At 38.8% G+C, this 25,890-nt stretch overlaps 1 protein-coding gene across 2 annotated transcripts in view; it reads right to left on the bottom strand.

Moving 5' to 3' along the window:
* Positions 1 to 25,890, bottom strand: part of myom1a (myomesin 1a (skelemin)) — a 180,343-nt gene that overhangs the window by 50,415 nt on the left and 104,038 nt on the right. For both annotated transcript variants that reach the window (XM_059979587.1, XM_059979582.1), the window contains exons 20-28: positions 23,705 to 23,901; positions 22,660 to 22,786; positions 21,610 to 21,794; positions 18,515 to 18,629; positions 12,530 to 12,686; positions 11,234 to 11,340; positions 9,647 to 9,691; positions 9,419 to 9,555; positions 1,163 to 1,307 (exon numbers count right to left, since the gene is read on the bottom strand). In XM_059979587.1, the coding sequence (XP_059835570.1) occupies positions 1,163 to 1,307; positions 9,419 to 9,555; positions 9,647 to 9,691; positions 11,234 to 11,340; positions 12,530 to 12,686; positions 18,515 to 18,629; positions 21,610 to 21,794; positions 22,660 to 22,786; positions 23,705 to 23,901 (1,215 nt within the window). The remainder of the gene's footprint in view (positions 1 to 1,162; positions 1,308 to 9,418; positions 9,556 to 9,646; positions 9,692 to 11,233; positions 11,341 to 12,529; positions 12,687 to 18,514; positions 18,630 to 21,609; positions 21,795 to 22,659; positions 22,787 to 23,704; positions 23,902 to 25,890) is intronic.

Raw genomic sequence — 25,890 nt, 5'->3', positions numbered from 1 at the left:
GTTGGGAGAGAGGAAGTCCACGTCATGGAGGCATGAGATCTTGGTGGGTGTCATTACTGAAGATGATGATAAATGTGACTACAGTACATGATTGAAATATAGAAGCATAAACTTGGTCATGCTCTCTGAATTCCACAAGTCGTTTAAAGCTGTCAAACACTGAATACCTCTAACAGACGGAAAGATACTAGAAATACATAAATTCTTTAAAAAACTCGAAACTACTTAATAAACATTTAAATACTCTAACACTTGTTAAAATCTAAACTATATAATATCCTTTATGGCCATAGTTCACCAAAATTAACAGCAAAAGATATCCCTGTATCAGCATCAGCATGGTGCAAGATTGGTGAGGAACTAGTGCCACATCATGTTCTTGTGGCTGCACTCCACCCAGTCCTGTGGTGAAGTGCAGAGGAAAAACAGCAGTGAGCCTTTGAGAACTTAGGTGTTCATGTACATATCCCATAGGCACTTATACTTTAGTGAATTCCTGGCTAGAGGGATCAGTACTGTTATGGTAAAAGATCATCAACCTGAAACACTGTTTCTCTCTCCACAAATCTGCTAAGCATTTCCACTGTGCCTGGTTTTCATTTCAGATTTCTAACATCTGCAGTTTTTGAGAGGCTGAATTTTACCAGCATTTCCAACATTTGCAATTTTTTTATTTTTGATTTTCATTGCTTACAAAGACCAGGCTGATAATATTGGATGAGAGAGGTGTAATTGTTGAAGAAATGGTATCATGGATCAAATCAGTTGCTACACTGCTCTGTTTCATTTTCCACCTGACAAATTGTCCTCATTCTCATTCCCCTCATTAACCAGAAGCCCTTTGGTGTTCAAGGTAAAGAAACAAGACAAACTGAGTCATGTAATGATAACTGAGAACCAACAAATACTCTGCAGGTAAGGACAAAACGGGTAGGATTAAATGTTGGAATCATTTGCATTTTTTCAATGTCACAAACAGCAGTGAACTCCAAGTACACTTCTAGAGAAATACATCAGGAGATGACCTACAAGTTGTTCTATTAATAGGTCCTGCATTTAAAATTAGAAGCTATGTATTGCTCAGTGCATCCTTGGTGTTCCATTTCCACTAAATATGATTGGTATTAAGCTACATAAAAATGAACACCGTATAAGAACTCACCATCTCCAATCAGCACGAGACTTGATTGGTTATTTGCTTTGCCATCTTGTAGTTGTACAGTGTAAGTGCCTTCATCTATATCCTCCAATTTCTCCATTATCATTTCCACCAAACCAGTTTTATGATCAACCTTTATTTTATATTTCTGGGAAGGACAAAAGAAGTTTGAAACAAAAGTAATTACATTTACAGCTCCCTTAATTTTGTGGAATACCTTGCAATTACTTTTATTGATGCACCATATCCAGATGCATCATGGCTCAATACAGAAACTTATCTCCCAAGAGCTCAAGAAACTGCACAGAATTTTGGATGTAGCTCAGCACGTCATCAAACCAGACTCTCCACCACAGATTCTCAGTGTCTCATAAAAGCAGCCAACGTAACCAAAGACCCCTCCCATCCCGCTCATTTTCTCTTCTACCTATGCTCCCCCCATAGTGCAGAAGGTACAAAAGTCTGAAAGTCGGTACCATCATACTCAAGATCAGCATTTACTCCGTTATTAAAGAACATTTGAATGGACCTCTTGTATAATAAGATGGATTGTTGACATCACAATCTACCTCATCATGGCCTTGCACCTTATTATCTGCGTGTACTGCACTTTCTCTGTAACTGCAACATGTTAATACACATTCTGTTATTGCTTTTCCCTTGTACTAACTACCTCAAGGTACTGATGTTGGGAAATTATCTGTATGGATGGAATTCTAAACAAAGTATTTCCCTGCACTTCAGTCCATGTGACAATAATAAACTATCAATTACATAATTTTATGTTGACTTTAATAAGACAAAATGCATTATAGGAGAGATATCACACATAATATGAAACTGAGCCAAATAAATAGACATTAGAGAAAGCAGCCAAAAACTTGGTTGAAAAATTGGGTTTTGAGGAGAACAGGAAAAAAAATAGATCTACATTGGGCATACAGTACAGAAATGAGTCATCCAGACCATCGGTTCATGCTGGTATTTATGTTGCATCTTCCCATCTTTCTTCATTTCTGTTTCCTTCTCCAGTGTTTCCTCAAATATACTTATATTAGTGGCCTCCACCAGTTCCACATTCTCATCACTTTTTATGTGGAGAAGATCTTCTAGATTTCTTATTGGATTTCTTGGTGATTAGCTTATATTAATGGCTGTGTGTTGAACTCTTCCCCACAAGTGAAAACATTATCTCTACATTTACACTATCAAAACATTTCATCATTTTAAGAACTTGTATTGGTTAAATGTTCAGCTTTCTTTTCTCAAATGAAAAGAGACCAGAAATATTACCTGGAACTCGTTTAAGAGTTAAACATGACCTCAACTTGCGGACAGTCTGGTTCAAGTTCAGAAGTATTCAAGGTTTGGAGTGGATGTAGAACAAAGTTTATGAACAGCAGTGATTTCCATTATAAGACCATAAGACCGAAAGAAATAGGAGCATAATTAAGCCATCTGGCCCATCGAATCTGCTTTTCCATCCCATTATGGCTGATTTCAAAGGTGCAAAGGTTAATTTTATTGTTAAAGTGTGCATGTATATTACAATACTTGGGGGCGGAACGAAATGATGGTGCTAAATGGCGACTCCCTTGCTTGCACCTTCGGAAGCAGCTCTATTTCTATCTTTGATATCTAATTTTTTCTTTTTCAAGGTTCTTTTAAAGACCCTGACCTGGAGTTAAATTCTGACGTTGGTTCTTTGTGGAAAAGGGACCCACTCTCAGGGCCTCGTGACCAGCTGCTTTTCGATATGCCAAAGACTAGTGCGCCTTCAGAGTGCTGGATTTGGGGCTGTGTGTCCAGAGACCTAACCCTGGGGGCCAACTCTCTGGACACAGAGCTCGGGGAAAAAGCAACACAACATACTTTAAACATCATAAATCAGCAATTTGTTTGTTATGTTTCCCGTCTCGCTGTGAAATGGGGACAGCTTTTTTCTCTGTGATATGTCGAATTACCAGGTGAGCGAACAGTCTAATAGTCTGTGGAATACTGCAAGTCTGGGTTTTCAGACATCGCACTTGAGTGCTCGGTGGGGGCGCACCGATACTTTTTGCTGGTGGGGGGGGGGGGTTGTTGCCTTGCTGTTGTTTGTGCTTGGGACCGCCTTTGGGTTTCTAATGTTTAGCTGTCATTCATTCTTTGGAGTACTCCTCTGATTTTGTGGATGTTTGTGAAGAAAACAAATTTCAGGATGTATATTGTATACATTTCTCTGACATTAAATGTAGCTATTGGACCTATAGAAAACTATTGATACTTGACTTCTTCAGATAGCCATGAAATAAACTCAAAAAAACTCACAGTCCCCAGAATCCTGCATCTCACCCCAACAGAAAAAAATCTGCAGCAGTAGCAACAGATCTCCACGTCCTCCCCACAGAAAAAGCAACAAAAATAACAATCCCTGAACCTCTTACCCACAGAAAAAAAGTGACAATACAATCTCCTAACCCCTGACTAGGAGAAAAGAACAGCCACAGCAGCATCAAACCACCCCCCCCCCCTCACACGCACAGAACTAACAAATCATCCACCCACAAGAAAGAAAATGCCGATAAACTGTAGATTTATTATACTTGTCAACCCTATCATCCTGCCTTCTCCCCATAACATTTGATGCCCTGATTAATGAAGAATCTATCAACCTCCACCTTAAATATATGCAATGACTTGGCGTGAACAGCTGTCAGTGCAATGAATTCCAGATTCACCACCATTTGGCTAAAGAAATTTTTCCTCATCTTTGTTCTAAATGGACGGCCCTCTATTCTGAGGCTGTGCCCTCTTGTCCTAGATTTCCCTTCTGTAGAAAGCTTTCCATATTCAATATCAAGGGCTTTCCATATTCAATACGTTTCAATGAGATCCCTCCCCTCATTCTTCTAATCTGCAGCATGTACAAGCCCAGAGACATCAAACGCTCCTCATGTTAACATTTTCATTCCTGGGATCATTCTCATAAAACCTCCTCTTGATTCTCTCCTCGGCCAGCACATCTTTTCCTCGGTAAGGAGCCCAAAACTGGTCAGAATTCTCCACAGATGGTCTGACTTTTCTCCCCATTGAGAAAATAGTCCACGCCTTTATTCCTTTTACCAAAGTGCATGGCCATGCACTAATCTACACATATTCCATCTGTCATTGCTTTGACATTCTCCCAATCCACTGAAGTCCTTCTGCAGACTCCCTCCTTCCTCAACACTACCTGCCCCTCCACCTATTCTCGTATCATCTGCAAACTTGGCCACAAAACCATCAATTCCTTCATCCAAATCATTGACATATAATGTGAAAAGAAACAGTTACAACGCCGACCCCCTGTGGGACACTACTAGTCACTGGCAGCCAACCAGAAAAGACCCCCTTTATTCCCACTGTTTACTTCCTGCCATTCAGCCAATCTTCTATTCACTTTAGTATCTTTCCTGTAATACCATGGGTTCTTGATAAGCAGCTTCATGTGCGGCAGCATGTCAAAGGCCTTCTGCAGATCCAAATAAATAACACCTGCTGACTCAGCTTTGTCTATCCTGACTATTATATCCTCAAAGAATTCCAACAGATGTGTCAGGCAAGATTTTCCTACAAGGAAACGATGCTGACTTTGGCCTATTTTGTTGTATGCATCCAAGTATCCTGAAATCCTTAATAATAGATTCCAACAACTTTCCATCTATTGAGTCAGGCTAACTGGTCTATAATTTCCTTCCTTCTGCCTCCCTTGCTTCCTGAAGAGCAGAGTGAGATTTGCAATGTTCCAGTCCTAGTGATTCTGAAAAATCATTACTAATACCTCCACAATCTCTTCAGCTAGCTACTTCTGTCAGAAGTCTGGTGTGTAGGCCATCTGGTCCAGGTGACTTAACTACCTTCAGCTATTTCAGCTTCCCAAGCACCTTCTCCTTAATAATAGCAACTACTCACTTCTGCCCGCTGACACGCTTACATTTCTGACATTCAGCAAGTACCTTCCACAGTGAAGATTGATGCAAAATACTTAAGTTCATCCACCATTTCTTTATTCCCCCATTACTACTTCTCCAGCATCATTGTCCAGTAGTCCAAAATCCTCTCTTGTCTCTATTTTACTCTTTATACATCTGTAAAAGCTTTTTGTATCTTCTTTTATATTATTGGCTAGTTTACCTTCATATTTAATCTTTTCTCTCTTTGTGGCTCTTTAGTTGTCTTCTGTTGGTTTTTGAAAAGCTTCCCAATCCTCTATCTTCCCACTGTATTTTTTTTTTGCTGTATTGAATGCCCTCTCCTATGCTGTCTTTGACTTCCCTTGTCAGCAACAGTTGCCGTCCTCCCTTTAGAATACTTCTTCATCTTTGGCCTAAATCTTTCCTGTGCCTTTTGGATTTCTCCCAGAAACTCCAGCCATTGCTGTTCTACCATCATCCCTGCTAGTGTCCTTTTCCCATCAACCTGGACCAGCTTATGCCTCTGTAATTCCCTTTACTCCACTGTAATAAAGATATATTGAAAGTTAGCTTCTCCTTCTCAAACTGCAGAGTGAATTCCATCATATTATGATTGCTGGTTTCTAAGATTCCTTTACCTTAGCTCTGTAATAAAATCTGGGTCATTACCATTCTCCAGTTGGTAATGCAATTTTGCAGGCACTCTACAAATTCTCTCTCTTGGGATTCAGCACCAATAAGTTTTTCCCAATCTACCTGCATATTGAAATCCCCATAATTATCACAACATTACCCTTTTTGCATGAGTTTTCTATCTTCCATTGTAATTTGTAGTCTACATCATGGCTACTGTTCAGAAGCCTTTATATAACTCCCATCAGAGCCTTTTTACCCTTGAAATTTCTTAATGCTACCCACAATGATTCTGCTTCTTCTGCTCCTATGACAGTTCTTCCTAAGGATTTGATTTAAGTTTTTTTTACCATCAGAGCCACCCCAGCCCCTCTGCCTTCAACCTGCTTATCTTTTCAATACAATGTGTATCCTTGGATGTTAATTTCCCAACTATGATATTCTTTCAGCCATGAATCAGTATTACCAACATCATACCTGCCCATCATAACTCTATTATGTAGCTGGAGAAAGTTATTTCTTTGAACTTGCATCATGGATAAACAATCTGGGAACAGTGGATGGGTGGGAAGAGGCAGTTAAATCAACACACACACACACACACACACACACACACACACACACTCTAACACCATGGACAGATTCTTCTGCTGACAGGCAAAACACCAATAAAAACTGCCCACTTTAGGCAATTAAACTTAAAATTAAGTTAATAAAACCAATTTCTTATGCTTGAGTGGGTAGCCATTTCTACCCATTCTGTTTGACCACTGGTCATGAAATGTTTAACCTGAAAGAGATTCAACGGGCAGATTTCCTAGTCTAGGAACTAGACAGTTTGAGGACACCTAGATTTCCATGGTGAATTTACTGAGGAGAAGACCAGTACACTGGAGCGCATAGCTGCATTTCACCCTGCAGTTTGTGGTCCTGAGCTTGCACCCAGTTTATTGCTTACAACATGACAGGCTTGCGCAGTCCTCTTACTTCTTCAGTGAAAGGTCTTCCCAATTATTGCCACATAATGTTGCAAAGGACAGCGTGTAGTTTGTGGAGATCACTGGAGATAGGAACTGCAAGAGCTGACAGGTGAATCTTTGGCAATGGCTGGAAGGACTCTTTCATTGATTTCATTCAGTACTGCTCTGTAACTATCTACAGGTTGACTGTTTGCCTTTACATTTTCTAATCTACACCACATTCGGTGCCACTGTCAGTGCATTCACTGACGTTGAAAAATTACTGCATGGAGACTACTGGCATTACTCTATACATCACCAACTTGTGGTAGTGTTTATTTTAGCTTAATTTTCTGAGTCTTCTAACTAGCATTCCTCACCATAAATGAAGCAATAAACTCTCCACAATGCAGAATACTAGATCCTCACCATCCTCCCTCCACCACTTCCAGATATTTGCACTGTAGGTGAGAAGTAGGTCTTTGCCATTGACATGAGTCATAAAATGAGTATTTTAATGATAATCAGTTGACTGAACTACATCATATCAAAAGATACAGCAGGATATAATTAATTGGAAATAGGGCAGAGAAGTAACAGAAGGCACTTAATCCAGACAAGCGTGAGGTGGTACAAGTGGGAGGTCAAATGCAAGAGGAAATTACAGTCACAGTCATTACACAGAAATTAAGCAGGACCCTTAGAAGCACTAATGTACAGAGGGACCTTGGGATGCATTTCAACAGCTCCCTAAAATGGAAACACAGCTAGATAGTGTGGTAAAGAAGGCATGTTTTTGTCTCCATTGAATACAGCAATGAACATAAAAGTGGGAATTCATTTTGAAGCTGTATAAAACTTTGGTTAGGTCACAGTTTGAGGACTGTGTGAAATCCTGCTCCATCAGAAGGACATGGAAGCATTTTAGAGGATGAAATGAGGTTCATCAGGATGTTGCCTGGATTTGAATACATTAGCTACAAGAAAAGGTTGGACAAATTTGAATTGTTTTCTGTACCGTTCTATGTTCTATCTAATATTTCTTTTCCATTACTTGCACTTTGGCAACAGAAAACACATGCCAATTGCTACTGAGGAAGAAAGGCTTGTAAATTAATCACAAAATGATCAATTGCTTCTGTTTAAAATAGGCAGCTTCAAGGATTCATACAAAAATACACAAGCAAATGCCAAGCATTTTCCAAGGCATTCTCCACCTTACATGTTCAAAATGAAATGACCTCAGGAAGTTGGCCTGGCTTCAAAGCAGAATACTGAGGCTGTGAAACTTTAGCCCCAGCCAAAATGTTCAAGGATTCTTCAAAATTCAAATCTGAATTTCTTATATAATAAATCACAATTGAAAACATGGAACTTCTTCAGAACAGAACAGTGTCAATTCACTTTAAAATCAGTTAATGCCTTGCTTTCTTCAAAAAAATAATTTAAGTATCTACACTGCAATGTAATTTTCCCAAAATAAATAGATGTATTTTTGGATAGAGATTATTATGGTGTGAATACCAGTAGTGTCTGTCACTCCATAGCTTACGGCTATCATTCAAAAGAAATCTGGCCAACATGCACTTGCCTATTTATCTAGCTTAGCTGGATTTAGTCTGACTAATCTTATTTTATATTGATACAACACAGTTGACAGCCATTCTGCTCATTGTCTCCAAGTTGAAATCCCATTAATCACATTTCCCATTGCCCAATTTCTCCGTATTCCTAGAATTCTCTCTTTCTTTCTCACACACACACACATCCATCAACCATCCCCTCCCATTTGTTTTTTTTTGCCATTAACCTATACTGAGTGGTAAATTATGGCAGTCAATTAACTTGCAAGCCTTTTGGATGTGGGAGGAAACTGAAGCATCTTGAAGAAATCTGTGCAATCACTCAGCACAGACATCAGGATGAAGTTTGAACCAGGCATCTGGAGCAGTCAGGCAGCAGCACTAACTGCTGCTCTACCATACCTTTAAAGCTAATGATAGTTGAACCTTTGCCTACTATTAAAATGTGACCTCCTCAATTGCTTATCATCAGTAATATAATGTCAACAAGGTCATTTTGTTACTGAGAAAAAGCCCTACTCATGGTCAGATAAAGACCATGTATAAAAAAAAATCAACATCTCTTTCCATCAGGTCTTCAACACTGAGACAAAATAAAATAAGTTTGGGTGATCCCCAGGTAATGGGGGAGCTGAAATGTTTGGTTACTAGTGGTAAGAGATGGACCTAATCAACAATTGGGGTAATGGGCTGCACCTCTAAGTGATAGATGAGGTAAGATCAAACCATTTTCTGGATTTAATGTTTTTTACCAAGCTAACTATAGATAAATAATCCAATGGTGTTTACTTGATTTCTCCTCTAGTGAATGACATTTTAATATAACCAAGAGAAGGACTGGCAGGGACTAAAAATATTCCTGAAGTTAAGACTTCTAATGTGATATTGAAATGAAAGATGGTTACATTAAGAGATGCCTCTAGACACCAATTAGGATCACTGTGGGAACTTCTCTAATTTATGTGTCTCTGAATTGTTTTTTGTTTTTTTCCCCTGATAGAATTACTAATAATTCTTTTAAAATCCATTTACTATGTCACCATGTTTAGCCATCATCACCAGTGAAAGGGAATGATTTAATAATTTAATTCATTCTACAAATATGAAGGAAATAATTTCTGAGTTCCAAAAATTAGTGAAGTAACTTACCTCATCATTTTTAACCTCCTTGTCATTAAATACAAATTTACATTGTCCATTTGGAGAGAACCGTTCAGCCTCCAACCAGAAGCGTACTTGTCCTTTGTCCAGGAGCTCAACTGCTAACTCTGACTTCAGAGGTACAACTGCCAACACAAGTAATGTGATTGTATGTCATTCTAACAAATTACATTAGGAACAATCATGACTGCAGCTGATAATGCTCGGAATACCAACCTGGGAATTTATGCTCATGACTAATTTCAAGAAGACGCGCGAGCTCTGCAAAGATAAAAGTAAAGATTTAAACAACTTTACTACTTATGATGCAGTTCTATGAATTTTCCTGAAAGCTTCTTTTCAGTTTGTTAATATGAAAAATATAAATCTGAATCTTAACTTGTTTCAAAAGATTCAACAAAGGTTACATGGGTTGAGTATACCTTACGCTTGGGGCCAGATGTATTTCAGATTTGGGATTTTTTTTGGATTTCGGAATATTTGCATTTATATAATCAGACACCTTGAAGATGGGACTCATTTACATCACACACTGCTCCGGGGAAACGCTATCTCATTCTGCCCTGCAGAGCTGATGTACGGTTAGAATGACAATAAAGTTTTTGAATCTTGAATCTTGATATACAGCTTAGGTATAGTTTGTGTGAAGCTCACAGAGTGTACAGACGACAGTCAGAGCACAGCCTGACATGATATAGCTGGGTTCTACACAGAGTGTTGGAGTTGAATGACCACCCCGAACCATGTCTATTAAGGGCTTTGCACTGTGATATCTGCCAGTGATTTCAAACAGTTGCCCATTCCACAGGAACTATGATGAGAGTGGGGTAGTTTTATATTATATTTTAATAATTTTGTATATAAAACAATTACCTTCTATTTTCAGTTTGTCCTGATAGATTGTTGCTTGTTTCACGGTTGACATACTGTTAAGGGGCACGTGTTCACTCTGATGCTGCCAAATCCACTTTTTCAATACCCAATCGAGATCTTTATTTTTTTGTTTTACGCAGTGTTTTTCTATTTTTCATCAACCTTTTGTTCATCACTTCTCAGAACTGCACAAAGAGGTTTGCATTGCATAGGAATGTTCCCAGCACCTTGTGGCAGTTTCCATTTGTGACATCTTGTCAGTGCTAAAAAAAAAACTTGAATTTTGGAGCTTCTGGATTTTGGAATTTCAGATAAGGGCTACTCAACCTGTATAACCAAAACTGGGCAGATGAAGGTTGTAATATCTTCTACCTTTACCATATTACAGCAGATCTACTGTTAGCCTGAAATCATTGCCTCTTGACCCTATGCCAGGCTGTTTGTTCCAGCACACCCCAACTTGTCCTTTTGCTGGGAGGTCCACGTGCGATAGGGACCATCTCAGCAACGATAGCTAGCTAGTGTCATGGAACCACTGTGACAGCAGAGGAGACTCTGCAAACGACAGACTCAAAATTATGCATTTTACTTTACAATTCAAATCTGGGAAGAAACATTCTGCAAATAAGGCAAAAGGTGAAGATGTGTGTTTCATGATCAACTCTTTGTGGAGTAAGCTCGTCAAACCCACGCTGCTGTTCAATACCATGGCTCATTTGAGCACAGGCTTCAGATTCCCATAAATCTCAATTTCCCTCAAGTTCAAAAATCTACCTACCTCAGCAATAATATATGCATTTAACACCCATTACAGTGGATAGCCCTCACCATCAATCAAGTGGAGAAATTCAGATTTAATTTAAATCACTATTTTAAATCTTTTGGTAGCTTTCACTACAAAAATAATTTTTGAAACAACATATAAAATACCTGCTTCATTTATGTTATAACTGGAAGAAACTCCATCTGTTTCAGTGACCACACAAGAATAAACACCCAAATCTTCTTTTCCTGGGTCATTGAAAACGAGTCTTGTTCTATTTGAAGAAGACGTAGAAAAGGATATTCATCTTAGCATGTTGAGCAGGGTATGCTGTACGTTATCTCAGATTAGTTGCCTTCATTTATTTTCTCTCTCCTGTTCTGCTAACGTGGTAAATAATGCTAAAAAGGTTATCTGCCCTTAAAGATTTTACTTAGCAACTTACTTACCTATATAAAAAGAATATCAGATTGACTTTCACTCTGATGGCTTCTTAATTCTTGAAAAGAAACATCCCTGTCTAGTACCTTTTTTGCTACACAACTGAGATCAGTTATTACATCAGAAATGATGGAAAATATAATCAAGTCACAGCATGCATGTCTGGAGGTCAGTGTTTTGCATTATCTTTCCATGCTTTCCTTGAACATTATTATCCCAAATTTCCTGAACACAATTTACAGAGAATTGTGTCAAAAGTGTTTGGTCTGATCAACAACTTAGGATAACATTTCCCGCAGAGCTTATTCTTTAACAGTGAATCCTGAGATCCAGGATAAAGCAAAGGCAAAGGAGATGATGAAGTATATATTGTTGTTTTGTGTTGTGCCACAGCACTCTCAGACCATCAGCCCTCCTCCTCCTGTTTTATTAGGCAGGATCTACACATGGTACAAGCTGAAAGGTGTGGGCAATACATTTTCTGATGCCCTGAAACCAACAATGTTTTTGTCCTAAATAATACAGAGATCATCAAGTTCATGTGAAAAGAAATCACCTTAGAATTCTTTAGCCACTTCTAAAATTTAGTTATACCAGATGCATTGCACTAAATTAACTTGGATGTTCTAGCGAATTACTGCCCTGCCAAGTGTCCTCCACATTCCCTTATAATTAAATTCTTATGTAGTACAATGTAATATATCAAAGGTGTTGAAACATTCAATTGTTAGTATCAAATTAGCAATTCTCCTTCTGTATCAGGCGTCAGATAATCATTCTATCAATCAAGCTGAGTTTTCCTCAGTTCAAAGTACTGATGAATTAGTAAATATCTCAATTATGTTTTCAACTTATTAACTTTTTTGTTATTGATGTACAGTAGAGCCCATATAAAATATATATATTTCATATGTTTATAAGGTTATTTCTAGCAAAGTAATTATAACTTTGCCTCTTTGGTTATGGAAAAAAATCTAATGAGAGAGCAAAAATCCTTGTATTGACAGAAAGAGCTTCCTTACTTTCCACCTTTGCTCTCCAGACTAACTCTTGATGAGTCAATAAGTTCTTCATAGTTCTTGGACCAAATGAATTTTGAACCTGCAGCCATATCAGTGCACTCAAAGATCAGGGAAATGACTCCATTGTCATCCACATCTACAAGAATTTCTTTGGTACCTAAAAAAGACAGAAAGAATTGGCTGCTGAATTTCAATTTCCAAATGTTTGGTGATGATAATGATTGTGCTTTCAGGCTAGAATTTCCTGTTCAAGTATTGTTTAAAAGTTCAGAAGGTTACCACCTCTTCAGCATCTGGGCAGCTAGGATGATTTCAATTCTAGTGACCCCAGATCTCTCCAGGAGGATCTTTCTTCTAATAACACAGAACTGTATATTTGTGTTCTAAACTCGAATTGCTGAGGTGTAAGAGAAATAGAACATGTCGCTATGTACAGTGAGTGGTTAGCCATTGAACATAGAAGTTCATCTTAAATTCAAGTTTATTGTCAAATGCACAAGTACATGTGCGTACCGGTGCAATTATAAACTTACCTGCAGCAGCATCACATTCACGTAAAATCAAATAAGCAGTATTCACAAGAGAAAGATAAGCTATACATGTGTTTTTGCAAGAAAGAACTGAATTAGAACAAAATAAAACTAGGTGCATTGTAGTGCAAAGTGGTCATAGTTTTGGCATACTGTGGCAGTGATTAAGACTGTACGGGTATATTCAAGAACTGAATAGTTGTTGTTCTTGAACCTGGTGGTGTGGGATTTATTGTTGGTAAGACTGGCATTTATCTCTAATAATTGTTACTTCCATTAATGACTACATTAGTTTACTATCAATAATAATTTTAACTGTGTCTCTGTGCACACAAGACTCACTCGTCTGATGCCTCCCTCTATCCAGTGTTTATTTCAGTATTTTACTGATACTTTGTAGACAACAAATTCCAGTGATTGACCACCGGATTAAGTAAGATTTTCTTTATATGTTCCTGAAAATTCAGAATAGCTTTTGCTGTATTCTGCATAGGATTTGAACAGATCCTAAGCATTTTGGACAGATTTGTAAAGTGAAACTTTTGTTAGGAACACTGCAAGTATCCTCTTTGCTAATTATCTAACATCATACTTGTGGGAAGAATCCACCCAGAAAACATTGCTTCATTAGACAGCATCTGGTAATATCTCTTTACCCATGAAAACAGTTTATTTTCAAGACTATTAGAGTACATATGATGTGTAAGGGCATCCTTCTCCCCATGTGTGATAACCAAGATTTGTGAGTTCTCAATTAGATAAGAATGAGATCATGCATTTTGGACAGTCAGACCAGGGTAAGATTAATGGCAAGCCACTGAAGGAACAGAGGGACCTGGCAGCTTCAGTGCACAATTTGCTAACATTGGCCTCACAAGTAGACAGTGTTGTAAAGAAGGCATTTAGCATGCTGGTCTTCATTGGTCAGAGCTTGAAGTTTAGAAGTGGGGTATTATGTTGCAGTTATAAAACTTATTGAAGAGACTGCACTTGCAGTATTGTATATAATTGTCAAGTGGAGAGTGTGGAAAGTAAATTTAGGAAGATGCTGCCTGGACACGAGGGCCTGCATTATAGAGAGAGGTTGGCTACACTGGATCTTTATTCCCTAGAGTGCAAAGGTATAGGGGTGACCTTCAGAAGTTTATTAAATCATGAAGGATAAGATGGACTATCATAGTCTTTTCCCCAGTGTTGGAGGGCACAAATACAAGATAAGAGGGGAAGATTTATAAGAGACCTGAGAGGTAACTTTACACAGAGTGATGAGTACCTGAAATGTGAAGGAGGTGGCTTAGCTGGGTACAATTGCTAGATTTAAGAGGTATTTGGATAGGAACATTGAGGGGTGGGGGGAGGGAGACTTGGTTGGTTATGGGCGGAATGCAGGCAACTAGGACCGGCAAGGAGGATGTTATAACTGGCATGGTCCAGTTGAGCTGAAGAGTCTTTTCTGTGTTGTATTACTCTAGAACTCTAATTATCCAGCAGACAATAACCTCTATTCAGAAAGGAACTTCAAAATTTCTTTGTTTCTCTCCACTTTTTCGGCAGGAATTATGATTTATTAGTTTCTTTGATTAAAACATCAAAGAATTTTAATTCATATTTAGGTTTTTATTTCATGATGTCATGGCTGAGGAATGTGACTCTAACTCAATCCTCATACTAGCAGTCCGAATTTGGTAAATTTACAAGCCAGGTAAACAAAAGATAGATTAAAGACATTGAAAACTGTAATAAAAACATAAAGTGATGAAACTTTCTCATTGGTCGGGTCAACATCAGAGACTGCCGATGTTTGTTGCTCCAGATTCCAGCCATCTGCTGGGGAAATTCAGCAGGTCGAGCAGCATCTGTGGTGGGGGTGGGGGAAGAATTGGTATTTTAGAGTTTCAACCTTAAATGTTGACAATTCCTTTTTCCACACAGATGCTGCTTGACCTGTTGCATTCCTTCAGCAGACTGTTACTCATTGGCTGTATCAAATTTCAGTTATACAAATCAGAAGGTCCAAGATTTGTCTTTTGGCTTGTGATCTCTGACATGACATCAATTACAGCAGGAGCCCCTCGGTGAATGGTAGGAGTCCATGGCCTAAAAAAGGTTGGGAACCTCTGAATTAGAGAGTTACAAAACATGTTATAAAAGGCCTCGGTCCCCTTAGGCCAGGGGTCAGCAACCTTTACCACTGAAAGAGCCACTTGGACCCATTTCCCACAGAAAAGAAAACACTGGGAGCCACAAAACCCGTTTGACATTTAAAATGAAATAACACTGCATACGTTTTTTTTGGCTTTATGCTATGTATAAACAAACTATAATGTGTTGCATTTATGAAATTGATGAACTCCTGCAGAGAAAATGAAATTACATTTCTGCATGCAACAAAAACATTTTGAACTCCGAAAAAAAGACGCTGGGTTGAAGGTTACTTTTAAGTAAAATACTCAATGCCTATTTGAGTTCTTCTTGTATTTATGAAAAATGCTGAACTTAAATTTTCCGCCAGCAGCAAACCAAAAATAACGTCAGCCAGCTGTCAACCTGAAAAATAAAAGGACTATTTCACTGAACAATGAAAAAATATGAATATTCCTAAAATAATAGGCAATTAAAATATGTATCATACTTGGTTAATGGGATTTCTGCTCCTGGACCTCAGCACACAGCATCTGCACATCAGGGCTGTATGACGTCACCTTCATCTTTACACAGGATCGCAAGCTGTCATCTGTGAGGCGTGCACGATGTTTGTTTTTAATAAAGTTCATGTTGGAGAACACCTGCTCACATACATATGTGGATCCAAAGATCGACAGGACACCAAGCGCATACTTTTTAATGTTTACATAAATGTCGGGGATAGCATTCCATGTTTCGAACACAAGTTTGTCCGGTTTAGGGAGGTTTTCAATATCACTCCATTTGTGATTCTGAGCAAGAACGGCCTTCTGACGGGCAACATCTTCAAGGTCTGCTGTCAAACGTCTAAACTTGGACACCCATATGTCTTTGTCGGCTATTTCGGCCAGTTCCATCTCAAGATCAGGTTTACTCACACCTGCCAATGCAGTCGTATTCAGTAGAGATGAATCGATGCTTGGGGGAGTGACCAGGAAGGATCATGTGTTTTTTTCCTCTCTGAACTCACAGAAGCGTTTCCCAAATGATGTTTGCATTGCGATGATTGCAGAATGTAAATACTCCGAACTTATCATGTCGTGACCTTGTTTGAACTCTCTCAAATTGGGGAAGTGAGACAAAGTGCCTTTCTGTCAATCTCTGGCAAGCACTGTCAACTTGCGCTCGAATGCCAAAACTCCTCCAACATGTGTAGGGCTGTACGTCCTTTCCCCTGAAGAGCTGTGTTCAGCGTGTTCAGGTGCGCTGTCATGTCTACCATGAAGTGTAGCTTTTCCAGCCCTTTGCTGCCCAGGAAAGTTTTCACTTCTTCCAGACACGCGACAAAGCGTTTCAGCACCTCCCCTCTTGACAGCCACCGGACTTTGTTGTGCAGCAGGAGATCAGAATATGCGCTTTCCAGCTCGTCCAGTAACAAACGGAATTGACGGTGATTTAAACTTTTTGCCATTATTTTATTGACAATCTGAATGACAACATCCATTACTTCTGTGCATTCCGGAGGAAATGTTTGAGCGCACAGTGCCTCTTGGTGCAAGATGCAGTGAAAAGTCAGCAGCTTTCTATCCAGCGACTTCTGCAGTAAAGCCACAAATCCCTTGTGCGCTCCTGTCATATTCGGTGCCCCATCAGTAGCTACTGACACCAGGTGGGTGGTCTTTATTCCTTTGGCTCTTAAACAATTCAAGACAGCCTCACAGATGTCCTCCCCCCGTGTTTGGTCTTTTAGAGGTATCAACTCAATCAGTTCTTCCTGTGGCCCGGCAGAGTTTACATACCGGCAGAACAACGCTATTTGTTCAATATCACCTTTGTCTTTAGACTCGTCACAGGCAATCGAGTAGGCCACAGCTGAATTGATGTCTTTAATTTGCTGTCTTGTGATGTCTTCTGCCATTTTTATGGTTCTGTCTTTGACAGTCTTTGCAGAGAGGGGCATATCCCTGATTTTCTGCACAATTTCACTCTTGTTTTTAAAGTCCGTGAATAGATGTTCTGAAATCTTAATGAAAGATTCTTTTATATATTCACCATCTGTAAACTGCTTCCCGTGCCTGACTATTTCCTGAGCGGCAATATAACTAGCGTATGTCGTTGGTTTTCCGGACTTCATCCATTGCTTGAAATGATTTTTGCTCAGATCAACCTTCCGCATCAGTTCCGAAACGGCTTTTTTTCTCTCATCTCCATCCAGATATTTTTGAGCAAAGGCTGCGTGTTTATTCTAGAAATGCTTTGCAACATTTGACTTTTTGTTGTTTGCTAGTTTCTCATTGCATATTAAGCATACCGGTAAACCAGTCTCGTCAACAGTGAAAGCAAATGAATCTGTCCACGTATCATTAAACGTTCTGTTTTCTTCAGTCACTTTTCTTTTTTTAGAATTCTCCATAGTTGGCCTACCTTGGATCGAAAAATTAAAGAAATCGCGCACTGACGGGTGTCAGGTATTGGCAGTGGTGACGTATATTAATAGCGATAAAAACACGTTGTAGCGGTGTGCTCACGCAGTCAGTAAACTGCAGTCGAATAACTTTATTCGAACTAAACAGCCTTGCTTTTAAGCCTCCCACAACCTGGCCCCCATGGGCGCGGATGCTGCAAAAGACCAATTATTTCCCAAAGCAACAGGGAGCCGCAGCACAGAGGTAAAAGAGCCGCATGTGGCTCCGGAGCCGCGGGTTGCCGACCCCCGCCTTAGGCCAAGGCCTTTTCTTGCTATGGCCTGTGATTCCAACTTGGAAGCACATCTGATGCATTTCTCAAGTGTACATTCTTTAAATTATAGGCTAAATGGTGTCACTAAATTACTTAATCCAATGACAAGTCAGAAATGAAATCATCTTGCACAGAGTAATCATTCCAGCCTGTAGGCCATCAAGAGAATATTGACCAAATTTCTTTCCTGGGGAGTATTTGGGTTAAATTCTGCCATTGTGGAATTAGATATCTCAGTGTAGATGAGGTGTTACATTTTCTCAGTACACCTCATGTATTTTTTCAGGCTTAATAGTGTAAATCAGTTGGAATAAAGCAGAGAGTAATGTATGTAAATTTCTTAATGCCGATTATTCAATTATGGAAGCTGGCGGTTGTACACTCTTGTGGTCTTAACATCTTTTACAGTTTAGGGAAGATCAAATAGCACCTAAATGAGAGAAGTTCTGGTGTGAAAAATTAAGCTGCCTTATTATACAATAGAGAGTGGCAATTACGATCAAAGCCACTTATTTTACTTAAATTCAATTCACTCACTGTGAATAAGATTTATTCTAATTTTCAAGGTTCTTTGGAAACTATAAAAACAAACCTGGGCTTGTTTCTGCAGTGACTGGCTCTGTTAAATCCGATGGCTTTCCAACACCTGCCATGTTCACAGCCCGCACACGGAAAACATAGCTCACACCTTCTTTTAGTCCTTGTACCTAATGGCAATATTGAAGAATTGGTGAAACACTGTGCTAATTTAAAAGTAAAACCTCTGTTAATTCATTCTTCATTATGAATTTGATAAAAGTCTTTTGCACTTGGCAACACCCTACGTGCAACAAAAACTGTTTTATTTTTCCCTTTCTTTTACCGCGTCCTCTGCCCATCAGCTATTTGTGTTTGTAACGCATCCATACATTTGAACAGAAAGGCCAAACAATCATGTAGTGTGGGTTTCAAACAAGTGCTAAACCCTTTATTTCTCATTACAAAGATCCCAGTGGTTCTTTCGTTCATGGGTACTATTACCAACATCTTGACCATCATATTTCAGGCCTGCAATAAACTGCAATTTCTATTAATTGAGAGACTACTCAGTAACTTCCCAAATCAAGAGCCGTAAACAATCTGATAAGAATTAAGTATACAAGAGGAACTGAAATATTAACTTTACAACAGAATTAGACATAAACTTTTTAGCAATATATACATCAAAGTTTTGGAAAACTGGGAACATCACCATTATTTTCTTGCGGGGGATGGGAACCAGAGTGCCAGACAATTAGCAGAGAGGCTGAGGAAACAGATGTTTGTCAGTCTTCAGACAAAGTCAGGAATCAAAAGGTGTGCTGAGCTACATATATTTCAATGTAAGATGTGTTGTAGGAAAGACAGATGAGCTTCGGGTATGGATTAACACCTGGAATTATGATATTGTGGCTATTTATTGTTTGCAGGAGGGACAGGACTGGAGGCTCAGTATTCCGGGGTTCCGTTGTTTTAGACTTGACAGAGCAGGAGGGATCAAAGGAGGAGTGGTGGCATTACTAGATAGGGAAATGGTCACAGCAGTGTTCAGTCAGGACAAACTGGAGAACATGTTTCGTGAGGCATTATAGGTGAACTGAGAAATAAGAAGGGAATGACCACGTTACTGGGCTATGTTACAGACCACCCAATATTCCGCATGATCTAGAGGAACAAATTTGTAGAGAGATCACAGACTGTTGCAAGAAACACAAGGTTGTGATTTTAACCTTCCACATATTGACCGGGTCTCCCATTCTATAAAAGGACTCGATGGGATCGAGTTTGTCAAATGTGTTCAGGTACTTTCCTTCATCAGTACGTAGTAGTCCCAATGAAAAAGTGTGCGGTACTTGATCTAATATGGGGGAATGAGACAGGGCAACTGACAGGAGTTTGTGTACAGGAACACTTTGCATATAGCGATCACAATGGCATTAGTTTCAAAGTAAATATGAAAAAGGGTAGGTCTGGTCCACGGGTTGAAATTCTAAATTGAAGAAAGGCCAATTTTGATGGTATCAGAAATAATCTGGCAAGTGTAGATTGGGACAGGCTGTTTTCTGGTAAAGGTGTACTTGATAAGTTGGAGAGTACAAAGCTTGTACGTACCTGTCAGAATAAAAGGTAAAGATAACAAGTATAGGAAATGTTGGTTTTCAAGAGATATTGAGGCCCTAAGAATGGCTCTAAACATAAATCAGAAAATTACAGATCAATGAATCTGACATCAGTTGTGGAAAAGTTATTGAAAGGTATTCTAAGAGACTGGATATATAAGACTTTGGATAGACATGGACTGATTAAGGATAATCAGTATGGCTTCGTGCACGTAGGTCATGTCTAAACAATCTTATAAGGTTTTCCTGAAAGTTACCAGGGAAGTGGATGAAGGCAAGGTAGTGGATGTTGTCCACATGGACTTCAGCAGGCACTTGACAAGGTCCCACATGGGAGGCTGGTCAAGTTGGTTCAGTTGCTCAGCATTCAAGATGACATAGTAAATTCGATCAGGCATTAGCTTTGTGGGAGAAGCCAGGGATGGTTGCCTATCTGACGGGACACCTGTAACTAGTGGAATGCAGCAGGGATCGGCGCTGGGTCTGTTGTTGTTTGTCATCTATGTCAACAATCTGGATGAAAATGTGGTTACTGGATCAGCAGATTTGTGGATGACACCAAGATTGGGGACTTTGTGAATAGCAAGGAAGTCTATCATGGCTTGCAAAGGGAACTGGTCAGCTAGAAATATGAGCTGAAAACGGTAGATGGAATTTAATGCAGAGAGGTGCGAGGTGTTGCACTTCAATAGGACCAACCAGGGTAGGTCTTACATAGTGAATGGTAGGGCACTGAGGAGTGTGGTAGAACAAAGGGATCTGTGAATATAGGTCCAGAGTTCATTGAAAGTGATGTTGCAGGTAGATAGAGTCATAAAGAAACCTTTTGGCACACTGGCTTTCATAAATCAAAGTATTGAGATGGGAAGTTATGTTGAAGTTGTGCAAGACATGGGTGAGGTCTAATTTGGAGTATTGTCTGCAGACTTGGTCACCTAGCTACAGGAAAGATGTAAATAAGGTTCAAAGAGTACAGAAAAAATTGACAAGTATGTTGCCAGGTCTGGAGGACCTGAATTACAAGGAAAAATTGAATAGGTTTGGACTTTATTCCTTAGAACATTGAAGATTGAGAGGAGATTTGATAAAGGTATACAAAATTATGAAGGGTATAGATAGTGTAAAGGCAAGCAGGCTTTTTCCACTGAGGTTGAGTGGGACTACAATGAGTGGTCATGGGTTAAGGGTGAAAGGTGAAAAGCTTAAGGGGACATGAGGAGAAACTTCTTCATTCAGAAGGTTATTCATGAGAGTGTGGAATGAGCTACTAGCACAAGTGGTGCATGTGAGCTCGATTTCAACATTTAAGTGAAGTTTGGATATGTACATGGATGGTAGGCTTATGGAGGGCTATGGTTCCAGTGCAGGTCGATGGGAGTAGTCAGTTTAAATGGTTTCAGCATGGATTAGTAGGGATGAAGAGCCTATTTCTGTGTTGTACTTTTCCATGACTCTGTGATTCTATTTTGTTCATTTGATCTAACAAAGCTGACCTGAAAAATTGTTTTCATACAGCATATTTTTGGGAGTAGGAATTATTGCCCTTTACCTTTATGAATCTCTTCGATACTGCCTTTTCATTGACACTTGTCCATTCTTCTTCATCTGCATCTGCCTCCCGGACATCAGCATAGTACCCTCTCACCTCACTACGTCCTGAATACACTGGAGCTTTCCAGGTGAGGACCAGTGAGTTCTTTCTGACCTCAGTGTACATAAGATCATGGGGTGGCCCTGCATTGATATGGAAAATACATTAGTCACACAAAATATGTCCAGACAAAGACTAACTATAGATCACTTAGTCAGTCCTAGCTAGGATCCTCTCCAAAAGTAATTTGAAAAATTATAGTATATGTGAATAGAAAATCCCTATATATCAGGACATCCTTACAGGATTCAGCTGTGTATTTCTAATGTAGATGTAAACATCTTCTTCTAGAAAATTTAACCAGAGGAAATTTTGCCTACAGCTGAAATGCAATGCAATATTTTGTTTTCCATTGCTACCACAGTGTATGAATCAAATTTTTAAACAGTATGACATGTTCATCAAATGCTTCCTGCTAAGTACTGGCGATGTCAAAGCTGAAAATTGATAAGGAAAATACTCAACAGTTTTTTAAATTTATGCATAATATCTAGAAGAACAAGGGAAAAGCATTCAACAGTTAGCAGTTCCTCCAAAAATTTGAAAACTTGGTGGTGCCTCACGTATCTACATATTTGTTTTTCTGTAGGAAATTTTTATATGCAGAAAATTAAGTTCTACAAATCTAGATCATTCACCTAAGAAAATTTGTTTGCCCTCTGTAAATATATCGTAAATAGGTAGAGCATGCATGACACAGTTAGATAAATTTCTGCGTGCCTTGGGAGGCCTGACTGGAGGAGATATGGTTTATCTGTTTTTGTTAGAAGAAGCCATTGTCTGCGAGTAAATTCCATGAAATTACAAAAAAATCTTCTCATCTACTGACAATTTGCTCTCATGCCTTAGTTTCTAGCACCATTCCTAATTAACAGCATTTCTCATTCTCACTTTAGTATTCTGCCTCAACACTCTAAATATATTGTTTCAGAAGATTGATAAACCCACCTGGAACAGCAATGGTCCATTCTTCACACTTAAACTTGTCACTTGGTTCAGAAGGTAAACCAACTCCAGCCATGTTGCCTGCACGAACTTGAAATTGATACGTCATGTTCTCCTTTAGGTCATTGATCTAAAGAAAGCAAGTTACAAAATCAAGACTTAGAGGAAAACGATACAATAGGTACACAAATTAACATAAATGCAATTGACACCATTTATTGAAATTAAAAGTAAAGAATATTGGGATTCTCAGCATGTCAGGGTACATCAATGTAGAGAGAAATGGGATAGAATTTCAAGTCCCAGTTAACTATAACCCATTCTATATTTTCCAGATCTTCCATCAATGTCCCCTATATTTTCTTCTCCTTACCATAAGCACTCATGTAAACCCTCACAACCTCTGAGCTATTCTGCTGTAAGGAGTTACTCATCTTATTTGACGCTGGTAATTACTGCTTTATTATGGCTGGTACTGTCATCCCATTGGTCTTTTAATTATTGTCTTCCACTTTATATCATTTTACGATCCTTTCTTGCCATCTGTGGCTGTTTATTATGCAATCTGCTCTGATATTGATTTTCTGTAAAGTGTTAACCCTGTTTCCCTTTCCTTAAATGCTCTCTGATGTGCTGAGAATTTCCAGCATCATCCAATGATTTACACATTGTCAAAGTGAAACTGAAATGTATCCAATTCCATTAAACCATATTTCAAACAATATTCAGCATTATTCCATTTGACCTTGCAGATGCACATGGCCTATTGTTATGGACCATAATCCAATGCTGGCATATTTCTAATGAAATGTTTACAAGCCAGTCTGAGACAAAGGTTACACGTCTGCAAAAGTGAAGAAGATGCAAGATGAAAGGAGGATCAAATTGGAGGGTCCTTAGATTTTAAAGATAAAATTTTTTTAATGTCAGTGATACATAGGTTAATTCCTTTGGTATTTTCAGATTTACATATGAGAGCCAATTTCAAAAGAGCTCTCTTCTACTACTTAAAAAACATGTCTGGGAAGTAAGTCACTGTTTCACCTACCCTGTATGCTCGATCGCTGATGGCTTTGATATGGGCTTCTTTCCATTTTCCAGGGATATCATTAACAATTTCGCGATAATCCACAAAGTAGCCAGTGACTTCAGAACCACCATGGAATTTGGGTTGCTTCCATCCGAGCACCATTGAATCATGGACACTTTCAAGCACTGATATTCCATAAGGTGGAGCTGGAGCAGCTAGTTGAAGGCAGAGTTTATCAAATTAGCATTTGATTCTATGACAGTTCAACTCTTTCAATACAAATCTAGCGGTATAGATCTTTTTCGTGTAATACAATAAAGAAAGCATTCTATATATTGTACAAGTAATGCCTCAAGTGATCTTGGATCCGATCAGCATAATGGCCTTCTCATATTAATTACTTAAAACTGAAACTGGCATTAAACTTTATATTATAGTGGAATCACAAAAACAAGTGCCAATGAAGTTTAAATTCAACAACAACCCTCATATATTTATTATAGAGAAAGAAACAACAGATAGTTGTTCCTGGATATGTTACTCCTTTGTTAAGAGTGTTCAAATTAATTAACAGATCTATTACTAATAAAATTTAGTTAAATTTCATTAAATATTCCCAGTGCCATGTTGTAAAGGCTGAAAGAAAATGCCTGAGATATTCTCTGCAATTACTGGACCTCAAACCTGGCTCATTGTCTACAAGGCATCTCTGACCCTGTCCTTTTTTACACTTCCAAAATATGGGCTACACTAAATTTATGGTGGAAAAGAAAATCTGAACAGATAGCACCAATGCAGCTTCCTGAAAATCTTCCAAATCAACTGGCAGAATCAGCAAATGTCCTCCAATGGGCAGGTCACATTGTTTGCACACTTGACACCATATTCCTGATGTAGACAATCTATAATGAGGTCAGTTGCAGTATTAAGTTGACAGGGGAAAATATTTAATTATATTTTAAGTAATTGTCTTTTATTTACCCAGTTCATCTCACTTGTTATCTTCACTCAACTAGTAGTATTTCTCTTACATATTGTACCTAGAAGATTTTTATTAGATCAGATGGGTAATCAAATTTCAATTAACTTTGTGCTTCAACTTGAAGGAGATAATGTATCAGAAGAACATAAGAAATAAGACCAGAGGAAGTTCACCTGGTCCATTGAGCCTGCTCCACTATTCAATAAGATCATGGCTGATCTGTTTGTTGATTTGGCTCCATTTTTCTCCCTTTTCACCATAATTTCCCCGGGAAGAAAAAAAGCTACCTAACTGCATCTTAAATATATTTCTGAGATAACCTTTTCTACTACCCTGGAGTTCCTTACTCTCTGAGAAAACTGAAAAAGCAGCAATTACTCTTCATCCCTCTCCTAAATCCCTGCTCTACTCCTCCAGATCTTGAGGTTACATCCCCTATTCTATACTCATCTACCAGTGGTAACAAATTTGCTGCTACTATCTTACCTATCCCTTTCATAATTTTATATGTTTCTATAAGATTTCCTTTCATTCTTTAAATTCCAGCATGTATAGTCACAGACAACAGAATTTTTCCTCATACCTCCCGTCCCCCAGAATTAACCTGGTGGATATCCTCTGCACTACCTCAAAATCCAGTACAACTTTTTTCAAGTAAAGAGACTAGAACTGCATGCAGTACGCCAGGTGCAACCTCACCAGTATCCTGCATAGTTTTAGTATAACCTCCTAACCAAGTGAAGGCCAATATATCATTTGCCTTCTTGACAACTTGGTTGCACCTGCAAACCAACATTTTGCAATTCACACAAGCATTGCCATGCTGCAACCTTTCACTATTTAAATAATAATTTAATCTTCTATTTTTCCTTCCAAAGTGGATGACATCACATTTACCAACATTCTAGTCATCTGCCATCTTCTGCCCACTCACTTACCCTATCTATATCTCTCTGCAGACTCTTGCATCCTCTGTACAGCATGCTTTTCCATTCAATTTAGTGTCATCAGTAAAGTTAATTATGCTACACTTGATGCCCTCTTCCAAATTGTCAATGTATATTTGAACAGTTGTAGGCCCAGCCTACCAGCTTCTGCAACACTCTGCTCACCACTGATTGCCCTCCAGAAAAACACCCATTTATCCTATCTTGCTTCTATTGGTAAACTAATCCTCTATCCATGCTAATACGTTACCCCTAACTCCATACATCCCTGTTAT

Source organism: Hypanus sabinus, chromosome 1, assembly GCF_030144855.1.
Source record: "Hypanus sabinus isolate sHypSab1 chromosome 1, sHypSab1.hap1, whole genome shotgun sequence".
Lineage (NCBI taxonomy): Eukaryota > Metazoa > Chordata > Chondrichthyes > Myliobatiformes > Dasyatidae > Hypanus > Hypanus sabinus.
The sequence above is the reverse complement of the archived record's forward strand: the minus strand, read 5'-3'. Positions and strand labels throughout refer to the sequence as shown.